General features: G+C 39.5%; 1 protein-coding gene across 2 annotated transcripts in view; it reads left to right on the top strand.

Moving 5' to 3' along the window:
* The first annotated feature begins 253 nt into the window (after nt 1-253).
* Nucleotides 254-19,645, top strand: part of LOC133520101 (poly [ADP-ribose] polymerase) — a 214,628-nt gene continuing 195,236 nt past the window's right edge. For both annotated transcript variants that reach the window (XM_061854409.1, XM_061854408.1), the window contains exons 1-15: nt 254-670; nt 764-905; nt 2,654-2,826; nt 3,130-3,323; nt 8,925-9,138; nt 9,933-10,035; nt 11,072-11,258; nt 12,393-12,612; nt 13,517-13,621; nt 13,755-13,860; nt 14,976-15,138; nt 15,864-16,023; nt 16,929-17,090; nt 18,694-18,830; nt 19,385-19,521. In XM_061854409.1, coding sequence (XP_061710393.1) covers nt 560-670; nt 764-905; nt 2,654-2,826; nt 3,130-3,323; nt 8,925-9,138; nt 9,933-10,035; nt 11,072-11,258; nt 12,393-12,612; nt 13,517-13,621; nt 13,755-13,860; nt 14,976-15,138; nt 15,864-16,023; nt 16,929-17,090; nt 18,694-18,830; nt 19,385-19,521 — 2,314 coding nt within the window. In that variant the 5' untranslated portion in view covers nt 254-559. The remainder of the gene's footprint in view (nt 671-763; nt 906-2,653; nt 2,827-3,129; nt 3,324-8,924; nt 9,139-9,932; nt 10,036-11,071; nt 11,259-12,392; nt 12,613-13,516; nt 13,622-13,754; nt 13,861-14,975; nt 15,139-15,863; nt 16,024-16,928; nt 17,091-18,693; nt 18,831-19,384; nt 19,522-19,645) is intronic.

Here is a 19,645-nt window from a genome sequence, read left to right as displayed (position 1 = left end):
GCGCTCGATTCGCGCACGAGTGTGGAGGGCCCTTTATTTGAAAATATTATTGTATTTTGAGTAACTACAAAAAAGGATGAAGGAAGTTATATATAGTCTGTCAAATAACTTTGTCAGTAGAAAAAGGCGGGAAATTAAAATTTGCTATGGGAGAACAATCCTTCGCGCTTACATTTTTTAAATCTGCCGCCTTTTTCTACAGATGGAAATTGCTTGCCGGACTATGTATTCCTACTTAAATTAGAACAATTTTTTGCAACATGAAATGAAAATTGGGTTATCTAAGTTGTTTTGAAATGTTTATTGGACATTTATTATAATAAGTGTACGATAATATTTTCCACCGTACAATAATTCGTCACTTAAGTACGATAATTCACTTCCACTCACCTGGCAACCCCGTTCGAGCCGGCGGTACACTGCCGGCGCGCCTTCTTGGTATTTTCAGTTGTCAAATTGTCAAAGTTCGTTATATTTTCCTCATCTTGGTCGTCGTGTTTGTCCATCTGTTTTTTAACTCTTGGATAGAAGTTTCCTGTTATTAATTTCTTGGTGAAAAATGGCTGAATTACCTTATCAAGCGGAGTATGCTAAAACAGGGCGGGCCGGTTGCAAAGGGTGTAAACAAAAGATTGACCAAGGAGCATTAAGAATCGCGGTTATGGTGCAGGTATGCATTATACACCTTATATTTTTTAATAAGAGTCGACTTTCTGGCTAAGAGTAACGCTGAAAAGAGGGACTAATCGAATTCATTTTGTAGTCCGCGTTTCATGATGGAAAACAACATAACTGGCACCATGAAGAGTGTTTCTTCAGAAAGCAACGACCGAAGATCGCGAGCGACATCGGGAACTTTAATAAACTGCGGCATGGTGACCAAAAGAGGATCAAGGAAGCAATTGGTAATTTTATCTTCCTTTAATTGCATTATTGACTACAATTAATCTGTTGATCAATCCATAATATATTACTAATTGTAATCATTTATTGATGTTGAGTTGGGAGAATTTTTTGTCCTTTGCTGCATCTATTTGTTGTTCTAAATGCTATTGCTAATGCTTGCAGTCCATTAACATTAGTAAAATTTTGCTAGAAATGCTAAATCAATGATGTCATGGTGGTTTTAAACATTCATACTGTGTACACTAACAGAAAAATCTTGTCTTTACTTGCCTAGAGTCAGCACCAATTACGAAGTGTAAATTTTTGGAATATTAACATATTTCCTTAGGAATTTGACATTTATGATGGTATTCCACATTCTGTCACTGTAAGATGTATGCAGAGTTAGCTTTGCTGACTATATAATATTGCAGTACCAATTAATAATTTTAATGAGTGATATTCTATAAGGTCAGCTGGAGCAATTGCAACTATAGTTATATATAGGTATAGATGCAGCTACTCTAAAAATACAACGAATTAGTAGAGCTAGACTACCAACTAAGCATAAGGGCAGTAACTCATTTTGAAATCTCTTTCTATTGTAGAATTTATTGTACAAGTACAAGGTATACAATGGAATATCATTTCTAAATTAGTTACTGATAGTAGAGCCATGTGTACTCATGCCATACAAAAAGAATCGAAATTCATAGCCATTGCAGCCTGCTACCTAAAGTTAATAAGATAAAAATATTATTTTTATTTATTATTAGTCAGGCAGGCAGTTGAAATAACTGATAGTTGCCCGTATCTAAGTGATCTTCACTTAAAATGTATTCTTTGCGCTGGTTAAGTATTTGACTAGCCTGTTCTTAAACTGATTGACATTCAGTGCTGAGACCACGTCTTCTGGTAGTTTGTTCCACTCTTTGACCACTCTGTTGATGAGAAAATGTCTGCGGGGATTGTCAGATTTCTACAGGTTATTAAACTAGGTGACATACACATCACATTCCCAACAAAGTAGACCCTTTTGTTGAATGCTTCTAGTAAATTGTATGTTCAATTTATCCACTTCTTATTCATGCAGGCTTGTCTTTGTGTGATGAGTAAAATCATGAGTTACAGATCCTTCTTAACATATCCATCATTCATTCCAAAGTAGCTAATTATACATAGAGAAGGGTCCTTATTCTTCATGTGCATAAGGACCGTTCCAGTCATACTCATTCCGCCCTGAAGACCACCTCCCCAATGGCACTAATTGTATGCCATGCCATTTGCAATACATTACAGCATTTGGTCAATCAATTGAATTTGTTTCTCCTATAGTATCTATTGTAAGCCATGTGTCGCAAAGTCTGTAGAAACCTTAATTTCGGAGTAGCATGTTTTAGTCTAATTGGTCTTCATCAAATCCCTTTTATGTCCTTCCTATTGTTTTTTTTTTCTTTTATATGGGACACACAGGTTAAGACACTGAAATAGAATACAAAGAATAATAAAGTGTAAGACCAACAACACACAACTATGTTACAACATAGGTTTATAGATACAGTAACAAATTCCTTTTTGATAATTCATCTTTGTATATGAGTAGGCAATGGATGCAAATTTATGCAATGCAATATTTACTATTTACAATGCTCCAGTAAGTTCAATACTAATGAGTTGTTATGCGTAAGCCCCGATCATCATACCTTTGGCCATACTTCACATTTAGCCAAATTCTACTATATTTTCAATATAACGTTTTTGTATACAGAAAACCTAACTGGCATAGTGATGCCAGTAGAAAAAGGCAAAGGCAAGGGTAAAAAGAGAGCCAACGGGGATGCTTCTGCTGCTGCGAGTCTTGCAGCCCTCAAAGATTTCTTCATAGAGTACTCCAAGTCGAGCAGAGCTACCTGCAAACACTGTGAAATTAAGATTTGTAAGGTATAATTTTTTAATATCTATTTCAACAATTAAAATGCAAAGGCTATCTAATAGGCATATATCCCCCTGCTTTTGCAAAACAGGATTTTTCATGATTGACATTCTCCTCCGTAGTCTCTGACTGATAACTTCACCAGTCAACTCTCACAAGGAAAGGTTAGGTTAGGCCGCAGCCGCAGATACGACACGAATTACTGGGTTATTCCCACTTGTTACCACCAAGTTGTTACCAGTGGTAGGCAAGTTGTTACAGCAGGCATTTCCTCTTAAAATTTAAATGATGCTTTCAATTTATATTAACAGGATGAAGTCCGTATTTCGAAAACTGTGTATGACACAGAAATCGGCCAGAAATATGGTGGGCAGCCACTATGGCACCATGTCAATTGCTTCGCCGAGGCGCGGGGCGAGCTGCTCTACATGGCTGGCGGGGAGGACCTGCCGGGCTTCAAGACCTTGAAGAAGGATGACCAGAAAATGGTTAAGGAAGCAATTAAGTGAGTGTAGTAGAAAATGATGAGGTTGCTTCTGTAGTAAGGACATAGGGAGAAAAAGAGAGACAGGATTTTTCAACCTGTTCAATAAGTGTTCATGATGTGATTCTCTTGACATTTAGAGACGTATTTTCCCTCCACTGTGGGTAACCTGTATTATTTTTTTCAATTTGTCTAAAGTTTTGTGAGCACCGTATACCGTGAGTTGAAAAATACCGTTCTAAAATTACCCCTTTAGGGGGGTTCCACACAGAGCGAGCAGCCTCGCGAGGAAATTTCCTCGCGCGGCAAACGACGGGCCTCGCGCGGTCGCGTGCTCGTATACCTTTTGCCTCAGCACGTTTGCCTCAACCAAGCCAATTTGCTCGGCAAGATGGCGACCCTCAGTCAGCTGTTCAATTCATTTGGTGCTGCACATATTCACTGCCGTGGCTCGTGTATGTTTTACTTTCGACGAATGTCTTGTTTTAAGAGTCCTTATTCCTACAGACGAGCGTATTTTGTAAAATGCTTCCTTTTTCATTCAAGATTACGACGTAACTATTAGTATTTATTCAAAAACTGATAACGTACTTAAATAATCGTTTCCTAAACTAGGGGCTCCAACAGTTCAAATTTTCATTTTCTCTTTTAAACCTCTTTTTTAATGAGGTTTTTTGGGAGTCTTTTCCAAATTTTGCAGTGAGATGTGGCGTTTCGGTTCTCAATTTTGCTATAAACAAGAATCATTTGGTACATGAATGACTACAATTTGATTCAACATATCTCGTACGAGGGGCTGGAATGATTAACAATCGAAGATTCATTTGAAAAAACTGATAAAATACCTTCCGAGTTTTCTTCATTTTTTTGGCGAAAACAGGGTTTTATTATATTTTATTTCCGCAAATTGTACGCATATTTTGCTTTAAAAATAATATTATAGCAAACTGTAACTTTATGTTAACCTATAAAAAAAAAATCGTAACTATGGGACCTACATTGCCGTAAATTTATATTTTTTTAAAACACGTATAAATCACGCAGCAGCGACGCCCCGCTCTCAGTCCGCGCGGAGCGCGCTTAGAGGACAGACCTGTGCTCGATTGTCAGGCATTCGTTGCGATCGTAATCAGCTACGGAGTTCCGAGAAGTGCTATATACTGCGATTAGAAAATCTTAATAAAAGTTCATTTTTTACAGTATGCCTAACAGACTCGCTTATTGATGGATTTTCAGTGTTACTTTTTTTTTAATACTAAGTCGGTGGCAAACAAGCATACGGCCCGCATATGTACGCCTGCAACTCCAGAGGAGTTACATGCGCGTTGCCGACCCTAACCCCCTCCCGCCCCTCGTTGAGCTCTGGCAACCTTACTCACCGGCAGGAACACAACACTATGAGTAAGGTCTAGTGTTATTTGGCTGCGATTTTCTGAAAAACGCATTTTCACTTGAAATTACGTTAGGGTTTGCATTATTATTTTTGACCCGGATGAAGTCCAAGTTCTCATGATGGAGTCAGGAGTTGGTCACCAGAACTCCTAATCTACTAATTATAATCCCATCATGTTTGGGCTCAAAAGATTTGCCCTGACGAACACCATCGATCTAGATGAGGTCCAGGGTCTCATGATGGAGTCAGGAGTTGGTCACTAGAACTCCTAATCTACTCATTATAATTCCATCGTGTTTGGGCTCAACAGAGTTGCCCTGATGAGCACCTTCAATCTAGATGAGGTCCAGGGTCTCATGATGGAGTCAGGAGCTGGTCACCAGAACTCCTAATCTACTCATCATAACTCCATCGTCTTTGGGTTCAATAGAGTTGCCCTGACGAGCACCATCAATCTAGATGAGGTCCAGGGTCTCATGATGGAGTCAGGAGCTGGTCACCAGAACTCCTAATCTACTCATCATAACTCCATCGTGTTTGGGCTCAATAGATTTGCCCTGATGAACACCATCGATCTAGATGAGGCCCAGGGTCTCATGATGGAGTCAGGAGTTGGTCACCAGAACTCCTAATCTACTCATCATAACCTCATCGTGTTCGGGCTCAATGGATTTGCCCTGACGAGCATCATCAATCTAGATAAAGTCCAGGGTCTCATGATGGAGTCAGGAGTTGGTCACTAGAACTCCTAATCTACTCATTATAATTCCAACGTGTTTGGGCTCAAAAGATTTGCCCTGATGAGCACCATCGATCTAGATGAGGTCCAGGGTCTCATGATGGAGTCAGGAGTTGGTCACCAGAACTCCTAATCTACTCATCATAACTCCATCGTGTTTGGGCTCAATAGATTTGCCCTGATGAACACCATCGATCTAGATGAGGTCCAGGGTCTCATGATGGAGTCAGAAGTTGGTCACCAGAACTCCTAAACTACTCATCATAACCTCATCGTGTTTGGGCTCAATAGATTTGCCCTGACGAGCATCATCAATCTAGATAAAGTTCAGGGTCTCATGATGGAGTCAGGAGTTGGTCACTAGAACTCCTAATCTACTCATTATAATTCCAACGTGTTTGGGCTCAAAAGATTTGCCCTGACGAGCACCATCGATCTAGATTAAGTCGAGGGTCTCATGATGGACTCAGTAGTTGGTCACCAGAACTCCTAATCTATTCATCATAATGGTAATTTGATGGTGCTTGTCGGAGTAAATCTATTGAGCCCAAACATAATGGAGTTATGATAAATAGATTACGAGTTCTGGTGACCAACTCCTGACTCCATCATGAGACCCTGGACTTCATCTAGATCGATGGTACTCGTCAGGGCAAATCTTTTGAGCCCAAACACGATGGAATTATAATGAGTAGATTAGGAGTTCTAGTGACCAACTCCTGACTCCATCATGAGACCCTGAACATCATCTAGATTGATGGTGCTCGTGAGGGCAAATCTATTGAGCCCAAACACGAAGGAGTTATGATGAGTAGATTAGGAATTATGGTGACCAACTCCTGACTCCATCATGCGACCCTGGACTTCATCTAGATCGATGGTACTCGTCAGGGCAAATCTTTTGAGCCCAAACACGATGGAATTATAATGAGTAGATTAGGAGTTCTAGTGACCAACTCCTGACTCCATCATGAGACCCTGAACATCATCTAGATTGATGGTGCTCGTGAGGGCAAATCTATTGAGCCCAAACACGATGGAGTTATGATGAGTAGATTAAGAATTATGGTGACCAACTCCTGACGCCATCATGAGACCCTGGACTTCATCTAGATCGATGGTACTTGTCAGGGCAAATCTTTTGAGCCCAAACACGATGGAATTATAATGAGTAGATTAGGAGTTCTGGTGACCAACTCCTGACTCCATCGTGAGACCCTGGACTTCATCTAGATCGATGGTACTCGTCAGGGCAAATCTTTTGAGCCCAAACACGATGGAATTATAATGAGTAGATTAGGAGTTCTAGTGACCAACTCCTGACTCCATCATGAGACCCTGAACATCATCTAGATTGATGGTGCTCGTGAGGGCAAATCTATTGAGCCCAAACACGATGGAGTTATGATGAGTAGATTAGGAATTATGGTGACCAACTCCTGACTCCATCATGAGACCCTGGACTTCATCTAGATCTCATGGTACTCGTCAGGGCAAATCTTTTGAGCCCAAACACGATGGAATTATAATGAGTAGATTAGGAGTTCTGGTGACCAACTCCTGACTCCATCATGAGACCCTGGACTTCATTTAGATCGATGGTACTCGTCAGGGCAAATTTATTGAGCTCGAATATGATGGAATTATAATGAGTAGATTAGGAGTTCTAGTGACCTACTCCTGACTCCATCATGAGACCCTGGACTTCATCTAGATTGATGGTGCTCATCAGGGTAAATCTATTGAGCCCAAACTCGATGGAGTTATGATGAGTAGATTAGGAGTTCTGGGGAGTTCTGGTGACCAACTCCTGACTCCGTCATGAGACCCTGGACCTCATCTAGATCGATGGTGTTCGTCAGGGCAAATCTTTTGAGCCCAAGCACGATGGAATTATAATGAATAGATTAGGAGTTCTGGTGACCAACTCCTGACTCCATCATAAGAACCTGGATGGACTTCATTCGGGTCAAAAATAATAATACAAACCCTAACGTGATTTCAAATAACACTGAAACTCTATAGCACTAATGTGCGCAAACGATTGGCATCTTGACTACGCAGCATGGGTGCGTAGCCACCATGCCACTCGATACGACAACGAAACACTATCTGTCTCTCTCTCGTACTAATATGCACAAACGATTGGCATCTTGGCTGGGCAGCATGGGTGCGTAGCCAACATGCCAAACGTTTACGATACGACAAGGAAACACTATCTGTCTCTCTATCGCACTAATATGCGCAATCGATTGGCTTCTTGGCTAGGTATCACGGGTGCGTAGCCAACATGCCAATCGTTTACGATACGACAACGAAACACTACTCTCTCTCTATCGCACTAATATACGCAAACGATTGGTATTTTAGCTAGGCACTAAGCAAGTGTGTGGCCAACATGCCAATCGTTTACGATACGACAACGAAACACTATCTGTCTCTCTATCGCACTAATATACTTTATTTATACCTGCAGTCATTTAGTAACTTCTTCATTTTCCATTGGTGTGAAAGAGACAGAATAAAGAGCAAGGGTTATAGTACACTCTGTAGTCTGTACACTTAGTAGTAGTGTACATTAAAAAAAAAACTACTGTGCATATACAATAAAATAAAGAGTGCCCATATGATATCATATGACACTAAAATTAATGTTGCTTGAAATTATATTGAAAACTATCAAGATTATTCTAGTCTGCATTGAAACGCGCGTCGCGTTGCCGGCGCTCGCGTACCGAGCGCCAACGCCATCTATCGAGCGTTATTTCGTGAAATCGGAGAACGCTCCAAGGATTAAGGGCTCTTAACGAAAACGAACAACGACAAGATGAATTTTAAACGCATTTTATAAAAAGGAGTGATTCGACTTGTTATGTTCACAATTACACGTAAAACTTTAATGGCAAGACACAAATTGAAGAAAGGTTTCACTTTTAGGGAGGTGGTGCTTCCCACGCAGCCATATTTAACGATGGAAGACTCGTACACCAGTCTCAGTCTATTTATTAAATTTTAAATGAAATTAAACATCGATCCTCCCTAAATCACCTATTCATATAGTTGGGATCTCTAGCCTATCATATCATGTGTTTGCTACGTAAAAGGATATTAATTTGCAACAATAGTCTTTATTCATTTTTTCCAATTTGATGTACGGAACAAAATAACCACGCGCACCAAACAAACACGTCTCGACCAGCGCGCGGCAAACGACTGAGGCGCCTGTGAGCCGCCGAAAAACCGACACCGAGCGGCTCGGCCAAGGTCGCGCTCACCCGAGGAAAATGTGCGCTCTGCCTCGGCCGAGACACGTCTACACTGGCCGTTTTGTGCGCGAGGAAATTGCCTCGCACGTAGGTGCTCGCTCGCTCGCTCTGTGTGAACCGCCTAATTAACGCGCGTGGCTATAGTCCAATATGCCCGATACACACGATAGGCGTGGCGTTCCAAAGAAACTTGTCTTTTTTATAGTTTTAGTCTTTTGTTTTAGACCACTAAAGGGTGAAGAAGTTCCAATAAAGAAACTAAAAGCAGAACCAAAGGATGAGAAAGAGTTAGAAGAAGAAAAGGAACTAGAAAAGAAAATTGTAGCTCAAAACAAGCTGTTCTTCAAATATAGGGATGCCCTGAGTGATTACAAAAAGAAAGATATCCAGGACATTCTGGAAGCTAATAACCAGAAGGTGGTGCCCGGCAAAGATGAGGTAAGAATAAGTTTTGCACAACAGATCTGAAATGTATGGGAAGAGTCTCGGATTCAATTGCAAACCCTAGGAAAGAATGCCCTGAGTGATTACAGCAAAAAAGATATCCAGGGCATTCTGGAAGCTAATAACCAGAAGGTTGTGCCCAGCAATGATGAGGTAAGAATCAAAACAAGCTATTCTTGAAATATAGGGATGCCCCGAGTGATTATAGCAGAAACTAATAACCAGGAAGTTGTGTCTGGCAATGACGAGGAATAAATCAAAACAAGCTGTTCTTCAAGGACAGGAATGCCCTAAGTGATAACACCAAGACCACGACATTCTGGAAGCTAATAACCAGGAAGCTGTGTCTGGAAATGAAGAGGTAAGAAACAAAACAAGCTGTTCTTTAGGTACAGGAATGCCCTGAGTGATTACAGCAAAAAAGAAATCTAGAACATTCGGGAAGCTAATGACCAGAAGGTTGTGCCTGACAATGATGAGGTAAGAATCAAAATAAGCTGTTTTTCAAGTACAGGGAATGGCCTGAGTGATTACAGCAAGAAAGACATCGAGGTCATTCTGGTCGCTACATGCGATAATATAATTATATGATTATTGCCAAAATTTGGTTTGACAATTCAGTTATCATAAAATATTCGCCTTAAAACGCCATCTAGTATCACTGTTAAAATTTGAAGCACGATTTTCTCGTAGACTGTTTCTACAATACACGTTTGTACACGTATTTAATGTCATAAACGGGTCTAGTGCGATAAATGTGTTTAATATTCCTTTTATGTAACTCGCAGTTGCGTGACCTGCTGGCCGATATTATGGCGTTCGGGGCGCTCGAACCTTGTCCCGAGTGCAAGGACCAGCTTGTGCTCGATACCTTCGGTTACAAGTGTACAGGTATACCCTTAATATAATCTCTGTCTTATCTATTACTTCTGAACCCAGGCTTCGCTTTCCTAGTTTTCCTCCTCCACTTCGCACGGTCTTCGCCATCCTCTTTAGTAAGACCCATAAGACCATTGACACGCTACGTCCAGCCAGCATCTCCAAGGCTTTCCCCTTTTTCCGGGGCCGAGCGAAGGCGGCATAGCCAGACATTTGTTACCCTACACCTGAATATATATATTTTAATGTTTATTTATTCAGAAAACAGCAACGTTCGTATTACCATTAAAACTTTTCTTCCTAAGTAAAATACCATTTTCCGGGGATAACTCTTAGGCTGGTTTTAGTGTCGCGCTGACCGTCGGTGCGTTGCTATCCGCACCGACCAATTGTAATAAGTTCATGTCTGCGCGCCGTCAGTTTTACTCTAAACCGCTCCCTGAACTTCATACATGTTGGTCCGGTGCGGATTGGCAGGGCGACGCTAAAACCAGCCTTATCTATTGTTATATATCCTCCCATCCATCTCCTTTATAAATAAGATCATTCTTCTCTTCTGTGACTCTTGTGTTCAGTTTTGCGCCAATGTGAGGAGTAGCTATGTCCAGTCTCTTTAGCCCTTTGCAATCTTCAATATCTGCACGCTTCATTTTTCAAATATTTCAATTACGTCATGAACAGATCTGACGACAGGATTTTTTCTATTCGGAATATGAAGCTAAATTTATTATAGATAAATAGTTTTGCAGCAATAAAAAAAAGAAAATGTGTGAATCAATTTTTTCTTGTCACTTGTCGACAGGGTTACGGTCGCCTGTTTCACTTTTAAAATCCTGGTTTCATTGTATTTAAATTAACCAAACATACATTTTTATGGCAGTTATTTCTATTTATTGTCATCTACTTAGCATGCTACTATTGTCGCCTAGCTGACAGTACAGAATAACAACAATAAAGTTGATCCATCCAAATATAATAAACAAAACAAATGTTACCTGTGCTATTTTTAAATTAAAAAAGCCAGTCCACTATAATTAGATATTTTCAGGTAGTATATCCGAATGGACAAAATGCAGCTACGTGACTAAAGAGCCGAAGCGCAAACCAATGAAGGTGCCCGCCGCGTTCAAGGACGGCGCGCCCTTCAAAAGGTTCAAGCCCAAGAAGGGCGTGCGAGTCTTCGACAACGCGCCGCCGCCGCAGATCATTGTCAAGAAAGAAGAGCCTAAAGACGAGTAAGTTGCAAATATAGTTGTTTCCAATAGGTAAGGATGCAGATTTGGTTTTAATATTTTTATATGGTTTTAATTTTATTTCATACGACCTTGAATCACCCTGTAACACTGATTTCCGCTTACGAAGTGCAATCATTAGTTGTCTTATAACTCTCATTAGGCATCTCGCTCGCATTTATAAGTGCGCGTAAGATGCCGTTACAAGAAAGCAGCTTTTCTTTTCTCACCTACATTTATATTTCATAGCAACAAAGCATGTAAAGTTTTCATTAAGAGTCGAGTGAATTTTTCGGATCGTACCTTAATTTTTAGAACAATGCTATTGTGTAGTTGACTACTGAAACCACCCATACTGAATGAAAGAAATTAAACCTTGAGCTTAAATAACCCTAAGTAAACTTTATTAAAAAACCGGCCAAGAGCATGTCGGGCCATGCTCAGAGTAGGGTTCCGCAGTTACTCTTCCGTCACAATAAACTAAACTGGAGCTTAAAGTATGGTAGATTGTTAACCAAGGGATGAACTGTGGGTGTACGGCTTTTTACTATGAAGGGGAAACTTTGCGATAACTCAAAAACAGCTAAATTGATCATATCCGCTATAGTTTTCATTTAATGTCTTTCTTAAGCTCTACTTCCAAGATTTTTTTCATATTTTTTGGACCTATGGTTCAAAAGTTAGAGGGGGGGGGGACACATTTTTTTTTCTTTCGGAGCAATTATCTTCGAATATATTCAATTTATCAAGAAATGTTTGTTGAAGACCACTATTAGTTTTGAAAGACCTTTCCAACGATATCCCACACTGTAGGGTTGAAGCAAAAAAAAATGTTCACCCCCACTTTACGTGTAGGGGAGGTACCCTAAAAAAAAAAAATTATAGATTTTATTGTACGACTTTGTCGGCTTTATTGATTTATATATCTATGCCAAATTTCAGCTTTCTAGCACTAACGACCACGGAGCAAAGCCTCGGATAGACAGACAGACGGATATGGCGAAACTATAAGGGTTCCTAGTTGACTACGGAACCCTAAAAACGGCTTTAATATCTATTCTATATAGATTAAAATCATAATAGCTAAGTAATTTGGATTTTGAGTCCTTTTTGAGAAACGAAACCATTTGTCCTCAGAATAAAAAAAAACATTCCAATCCCACCACTGAAGAACCTCCAATTCTTCATGTATGGCAAGCTGAAGACTGATAAGGAGAAGCTGAAACACCGCATCCTTAAGCTGGGCGGGCTGGTCACCAGCAAGATCACTGATACACTGGCTGCTGTTGTGTCTTCTAAGGATGAGCTCGAGAAGATGAACAGCAAGATGGAGGAGGTACAGAGGGCTGATATCGAGGTATGTTCAAGTTGTAGAATAAATTACTCTTCTTAGTAGTAGTTCTGTGCTTCTTTTGGTTAGTATGGTCGCCAAAATTTGAACGGTTATTTATTTATCGTATGGTTACACGCTGGCCAAACAGCTGAGGATAAAAAAAGCGGCCAAGTGCGAGTCGGAATCGCCCATGAAGGGTTCCGGGCCATTTATGACGTATTAAAAAAAACTACTTACTAGATCTCGTTCAAACCAATTGGATGGGGGGGGGGGGGGGCACATTTTATCACTTTGGAAGTGTCTCTTGCGCAAACTATTCAGTTTAGAAAAATATGATATTAGAAACCCCAATATCATTTTTGAAGACCTAGCCATAGATACCCCACACGTATGGGTTAGATGAAAAAAAAAATTGAGTTTCAGTTCTAACTATGGGGAACCCCCAAAATTTATTGTTTTTTTTTTTCTATTTTTGTGTGAAAATCTTAATGCGGTTCACAGAATGCATCTACTTACCAAGTTTCAAAGTATAGTTCTTATAGTTTCGGAAAAACGTGGCTGTGACATAGACAGACAGACAGACATGACGAATCCATAAGGGCTCCGTTTTTTGCCATTTGGCTACGGAACCCAAAAAAGACTAAAAAAAAAAAATACTGACTTCAAATAAAATATTATTCCTTTTTATGCGCTAGGAACGGATATGTTTGAAGTCGGCGCCAAGCCAAATCTTAAAAGCTTCAGCACATCGTTTTCTCATTTCGTCAAACCGTATGCAAACCCTGGTGCGGTTTGATTAGAAAAAAAAAACTGTCTATTGGGCGCATTGTCATTTGGCTTGGCACCAACTGCAAACACATCTCTTTCTTAGGCAATAAGAATTTAATTATCATATTACTTAATAATTTACGATTAATAATTTTTGTAGGTTGTGGAACCAAGCTTTTTCGATCTGATTGACCCAGAGAACGGATCGATAGCCAAGACTCTCGAGCTGATCAAGGAACACAATATTGCTGATTGGGGATCTGATGTAAGTTGTATATTTATGTGTCTATTCATTTATTTTTACGACATAACCTCTGCTCGTGTTCAGTTTGGAGTGATTTTTTTAGTACTTGCAAAATGCAAAACAATTTTATTTATTTTGTTTTTTATTTGTACAGCCTGCAAAGCGAGTGCCCCAAGATGTAATTGATGGGAAATCGATTCATAAGTCTGGTAGTTTGTACAAGTCCTCAAAGTCTGGACCCACCAAACTGAAACTCAAAGGTGGGTATTATTTTATAGTAAAACAACTTGCTAAAAAGAATAATAAGCATACGTCTGCTAACTCCACAGACCTACGAGTATTACACGGTAACGCTTATAGACAGATGAAGTGTGCGAAAGGGAAGCCATCACGTATATGAACATCTCATGAGTGCGAAAGAGGCAGACTACATATGAGAAAACGTGACCATTTTTGATTTAGAAATCGGCCGCAGTCGGCCAAGAGCATATTGCCGTATTTTTTAGTGGTTTTTAAAATAAAAATGAAAGTAATGTAATGAAGGTGGTGTCGTGTAGTGTGCCAGATTGTAGTGTCACAGGGCCAAATACTTATTTCTTAACGATATTTTGTCAAAATAACAGCATAAAAACTGTGAAAAGGCGGTTTATACAGTTCATTATAAGTTTTTCTTCAACAGTGTGCCAATATTTAATCATATTAGTCAATAATTTAGAATATTTTGTGTAAAAACCTAAACTGTTACTTTACGCTAGGGCTTCACAAAATGTTAATTTTTTTTATACCATGTCAGTGGCAAACAAGCATACGGCCAATTCATATGACTGTATCTATAACTCGTCGATATATTAATAGGTATATAATTATTTCTTCACAAGACATCATTAAGATATTAACTTTTATAACCGTCTTAAAATAATAACGATGGTTATAATTCCTTTTTTGAAGGTGCACATGTTTAGCGGTAAATTTAAACTTCACTTTCCAATGCATTTTAGCCACTTTTCCACGGCTTTGCCGCTAACACAAGGAAACACAAGACAGCGTATACTTGTACACATACACAAATTGGGGACTACTTTTATATTTAGAACCAGCCATTCCCTTTCCTCTTAATTTTTTATTTCTCCCTTTTTCAATTGGTTCTATAAAAAAGTGAACACTTACCCCCTTAAATATTCATAAACGTCTACTAAAGTTACTATGCCGCTAATAACCGTTTGTCCCTTTCCGACGTATTGGTATTATGGAAAGGGACAAACTATTATTAGCGGCATCGTAACTTTAGTAGACGTTTATGAATGAGGGGGTAAATCTCTTATCATGCGACAAACGCATTATCAAGTAGCTATTATAAAATTTATTTTGTGTACAGGTGGTACAGCTGTGGACCCCGACAGTGGTCTAGCGGACGTGGCCCACGTATACCGCGACCCTATGGGCACTAAATACACGGTGGTCCTGGGCAAGACAGACATCGTGGCGGGGAAGAACTCCTACTACAAGATGCAGGTGCTGGAAGCGGACGACATGGAAAAGTACGTATCTTAAGAATGACGGATATTTCCGCATCGTGAGTCCAACGGCGACGACGGATTAATCCGTCACTGACCACAGAGCAACATAGAGCTACGTGCATAGGGTTCAACTTCTGTTTTGATACTTCGGTGACGTGGCGTCTTAGTGGAGTGGCGTGGCTTTTGTCTTTGAAATGTCGTCGAAAAGGTTAATGTAAGAACAGCATACCCAAATATATCCAGACTTTAATTAGATTTTTTTTTTAATATTTTAATTTATACGGGAGGCCTTGTTCACTTTATTTCGTATATGACATTTATCCCGACTATAATTTATATAGTAGTGTTTCTACTTAAAATAACACAAATTAAAATATAAAAAAAAATATTTGCCCTTATATTTATTATATTTATTTTTTATTTGGCAGCGCCATCTCTTTCGTTAACCCGGAATCACTTCATCATCTGTTTTACCTCATAAGCCCTCAGTAAATCGCATATACTTGAAAAAATTTGACCCATGCCGCCGTGATCTGGGTGGCCGAGGGGCTTAGGCACCTGCCGCGATAGCAGAGGATGCTGGTTCGATTCCATCCCTGGGCACGGGAGGATTTTGGATTTTAATTAATTAAATATAAAGTCTGCATAACCATAAGGGGGTACAAGAGATGGTGAGGGCATGTTTAACGACTTACATGGACAAGGTCGATGGCAGAGGTTAGTTAATAATAATTTGAATAATGCAGGTACTGGTTCTTCCGAGCGTGGGGCCGCATCGGAACCACCATCGGCAGCAACAAGCTGGAGGACTGCCGCTCCGTGGACGAGGCCATCATGAAGTTTGAGGAGATGTTCGAGGAGAAAACGGAGAACTACTGGGATCCCAACACGAAACACTTTAAGAAGGTATGTCATCTCTATCTGGATTTATGTCGCATAATTTTGCTATACAAAAATATAACATCCCAACCCAGTAAGATGAAAATTCCAAAATTTGCTAGTGAAATTTAAACCTAAACCCCATTATTCATAAACGTCTACTAAAGTTACGATGCCGATAATAATCGTTGTCCCTTTCCATCATACCAACACGTCAGAAAGGGACCGTCGGGAAGGGAGTAGCTTTAGTAAACGTTTATGAATGAGGGGGATAGTGTATGAATAAGAGTGGGTTATGTTTTGTTTGAAAATTGAGCGATACAAAACAAATGCATATGTTCTCGTCTAGTCAGACCTTTTTTTTGAGGATCTCCCAGTCGTAAAATAAAATATTTTAGTTAAATAAATCTCTGTGGTTATTTTTATTGCTTGTAAAAATTTGACATGTGAAAGTGCCCCCGTGGCCTGTTTACTGATTAAATGTTTGATGCTAATACTAATGTAGTTAAATTTTATATGGGTATATTCTACAGCAACTAAATCCAAATACAATATATACCCAATCCTTGTCTTTTCTTGTCTCTTATCTCGTCCTATAATAGAATTTTGCAAAACGCTGACTAACGTTGACAATATTTGGCAAAGTTTTCATTTATACCACTTGTACTATAATTTCTAGTGTCCGATCGAAACGGTTTCGGCAGGTTTCCGGATAAAATTCACGTTTCGGATGATGCTTCGGTTTCATACAACTAATGCAACAACAACTCCAATAACTGCCGAACATTACTGCCGCGCCGAAACTTACGAGATTGTATTTTCGGTAGTGTTTTTGGTTTCGATTTCGGCAGAAAGTTCGGTTTCGACCGAAACTAGAGCAAAAGCGAACCTTCGGTTTCGGTCAGGCACTAATAATTTATTGTCTATTTCAGGTCCCAGGTGCATACTATCCAGTGGAGGTGGACTACGAAGAGGAGTCGAAAGCGGCGCCGCTACACACCGACACAGCCTGCAAGCTGCCGATGCCGGTCCAGAAGCTCATCACGCACATCTTCGACATTTCTGTCATGAAGAAGACACTGCTCGAGTTCGAGGTATGCTTGCTTAAAAATTTCCCAGATTTACCCGCTTATTCATGAAACATGTAAAGCTTGAATTAGTTAATGTATGATATAACCCTTTCTTTTTACAAGCTTTTATTTAACTTGCAATGTACCTATGTACGGGTCAAATCTTGCAAGTTAAATTTGACCCACTTCCCGGTTTCCGATTAAATTGAAAATTTTCATACATATGTAAGTCGGGTGACAATGCAATATTATGGTACTATTGAGCTGATCTGATGATGGAGACAGTAGGTGGCCATAGGAACGCTGTGATGAAACAACGCAACCTTTTGTGTTTGGGGTTAGAATCCTCTGAATGAGTATTAGTTGCCTGTGGAAAGAAGAGTACAGTCGGCGATAAAAACTTGTACTAATAAATTAATAGTTTAAAAAACACTAGAAAAACACGATTTATAAATGCACGTAAAAATCGTGGTCAAAGTTTATTACAAGACTTTTCTAACAAATCCAAACACAGCTATGATACTATGTTCCATCATGAAGTTCCAGTTCATATCTTCCGGCTCCATCATCAGATCAGTTCGACAGTACCATATTATTGTATTGCCATCAGAACTACATACAGCTGCCAATTTTCATGACGCTACGATCCTTGGAAGATGGTTAAATTAGTTACCTTAGATTCCATTACATAGTTACATACAGCAGGGCTAAGATGGTCGGCTGTCTATCATTTGTCACCCTACCTGTCACGCTCTAACAAATACGTAAGTGCGAACGTGACGCATGATATGACAAGTGACAAAAACACGACCATGATACCGCTGCAGGTCGACCTAATAAAAGCGTGTTAAAAATGAAACTTTTGCCAAAAGTATGACAAAATGACAGATCAATAAAGTCATGAAACATATAAATATGAGTTTATTGATGAGTCATTTTGGCAAGTTTCTGGCAAAAAAATAATTTACATTTGTATATGCCAAAATGACTGATTGACGACAACCGATTAATAGCAAATTGAGGCGTGTAGCTTTTATGAATAACGCTAATAGACGACAGTGACGTTGGTCAGCAATATAGGTAGATAAGGATGGAATAGTATTTTATACAAAGAACTGTTACACAATATGGGTTCATCAATTCAAGGTTTTTTAAAAACAGACCTGAGATTTTTAAGACCAAACTGTTTTTTTGTACAGTCAGCGTCAAATACTTCGTAGCAGTCAAAGTAGCCAAATAGTTCGGTACACCATATATTTAGTATGGTGTACCGAACTATTTGGCCACTTTGACTGCTACGAAGTATTTGACGCTGACTGTACTGTTGTATACTCCTAATTGTAAACTATACTTTTTTTTAAAGCAGATATTGATGATCTTTTCTTTATATAAAAAGTTTCAAGTCATTTAATTGTGATACCGCTGTCAGTTAAATAATGAATACTACCACAAGTTCAGAGCCATGGTGGAACACACTAGTAACTAAACAAGGTTTATTTATGTTTAATACTTTTTTGATATTTATGACTTTTGGTTGTTACCATATCTAGCAGTAGTTTATCTAGCAGCTGGAATTTATCTACGATTTCATTAGGACAAAGTCACAAACATGGAGTTTTTATTTCAGCTCGACACAGAAAAGATGCCATTGGGTAAACTGTCGAAGAAGCAAGTCAAGGCTGGATACAAGGTGCTCTCCGAGCTGCTCGACCTGCTGAACAAGGGCCAGGCCAGTCAGAACAAAATCATTGACGCTACCAATAGGTAATTCTTTTAGTCCCCGTTTACCTTATAATAGGTAATTGTCAAGTATACTAAATAATCATAAACAGGATGGAAAAAAATTGGTGAGTTATTAGAGAAAACAACTGATTATAACTGTCTTTTATATTTCTTTTATTAAGACTAGACCCGACTCATAGTGTTGTGTTCCTGCCGGTGAGTAATGTTACCAGAGCTCAACGAGGGTGCGGCGTGTTAGGGTCGCCAACGCGCATGTCACTCTTCTGGAGTTGCAGGCGTCCATTGGCTAAGGAGACTGCTTAGGCCGTATGCTTGTTTGCCAGCGTCGTAGTATAAAAAAAAAAGATTTGTTTTGCTTACCGATAACAGTTATGTCGATATTTCATTTAGTCAATCCCTCGTTTTTCTAGAAAAAGTCCTAAGTATGGTAATAACGATCATGTGTACGCAGGTTTTTCTATAGAGTTGAGGTAAGTACCTACGTATCGAAAACATTTATATCGATATGTCATTTTGTCAATACCTCGTTATCGCTATCAAAATTTCAAAGTATAGTAATAACGACGTGTGCGTAGGTTCTTCACGCTGGTGCCGCACAATTTCGGCGTGAACAACCCGCCGCTGCTGGACAACGTCGAGGCCATCAAGGCCAAGACCGAGATGCTCGACAATCTGCTGGAGATCGAGATCGCCTACAGTCTGCTCAAATCAGGTAACAATCGTAACAACAGCTCATTCTCATTATACTCTGTATCTTTAGGTATTTAAATATAAATAAACAAACAATTTGTACATTTTCGGAGAGCTACAACATTTATTGGTTAACCAACCAAATA

Source organism: Cydia pomonella, chromosome 7 (assembly GCF_033807575.1).
Source record: "Cydia pomonella isolate Wapato2018A chromosome 7, ilCydPomo1, whole genome shotgun sequence".
NCBI lineage: Eukaryota > Metazoa > Arthropoda > Insecta > Lepidoptera > Tortricidae > Cydia > Cydia pomonella.
The sequence above is the reverse complement of the archived record's forward strand: the minus strand, read 5'-3'. Positions and strand labels throughout refer to the sequence as shown.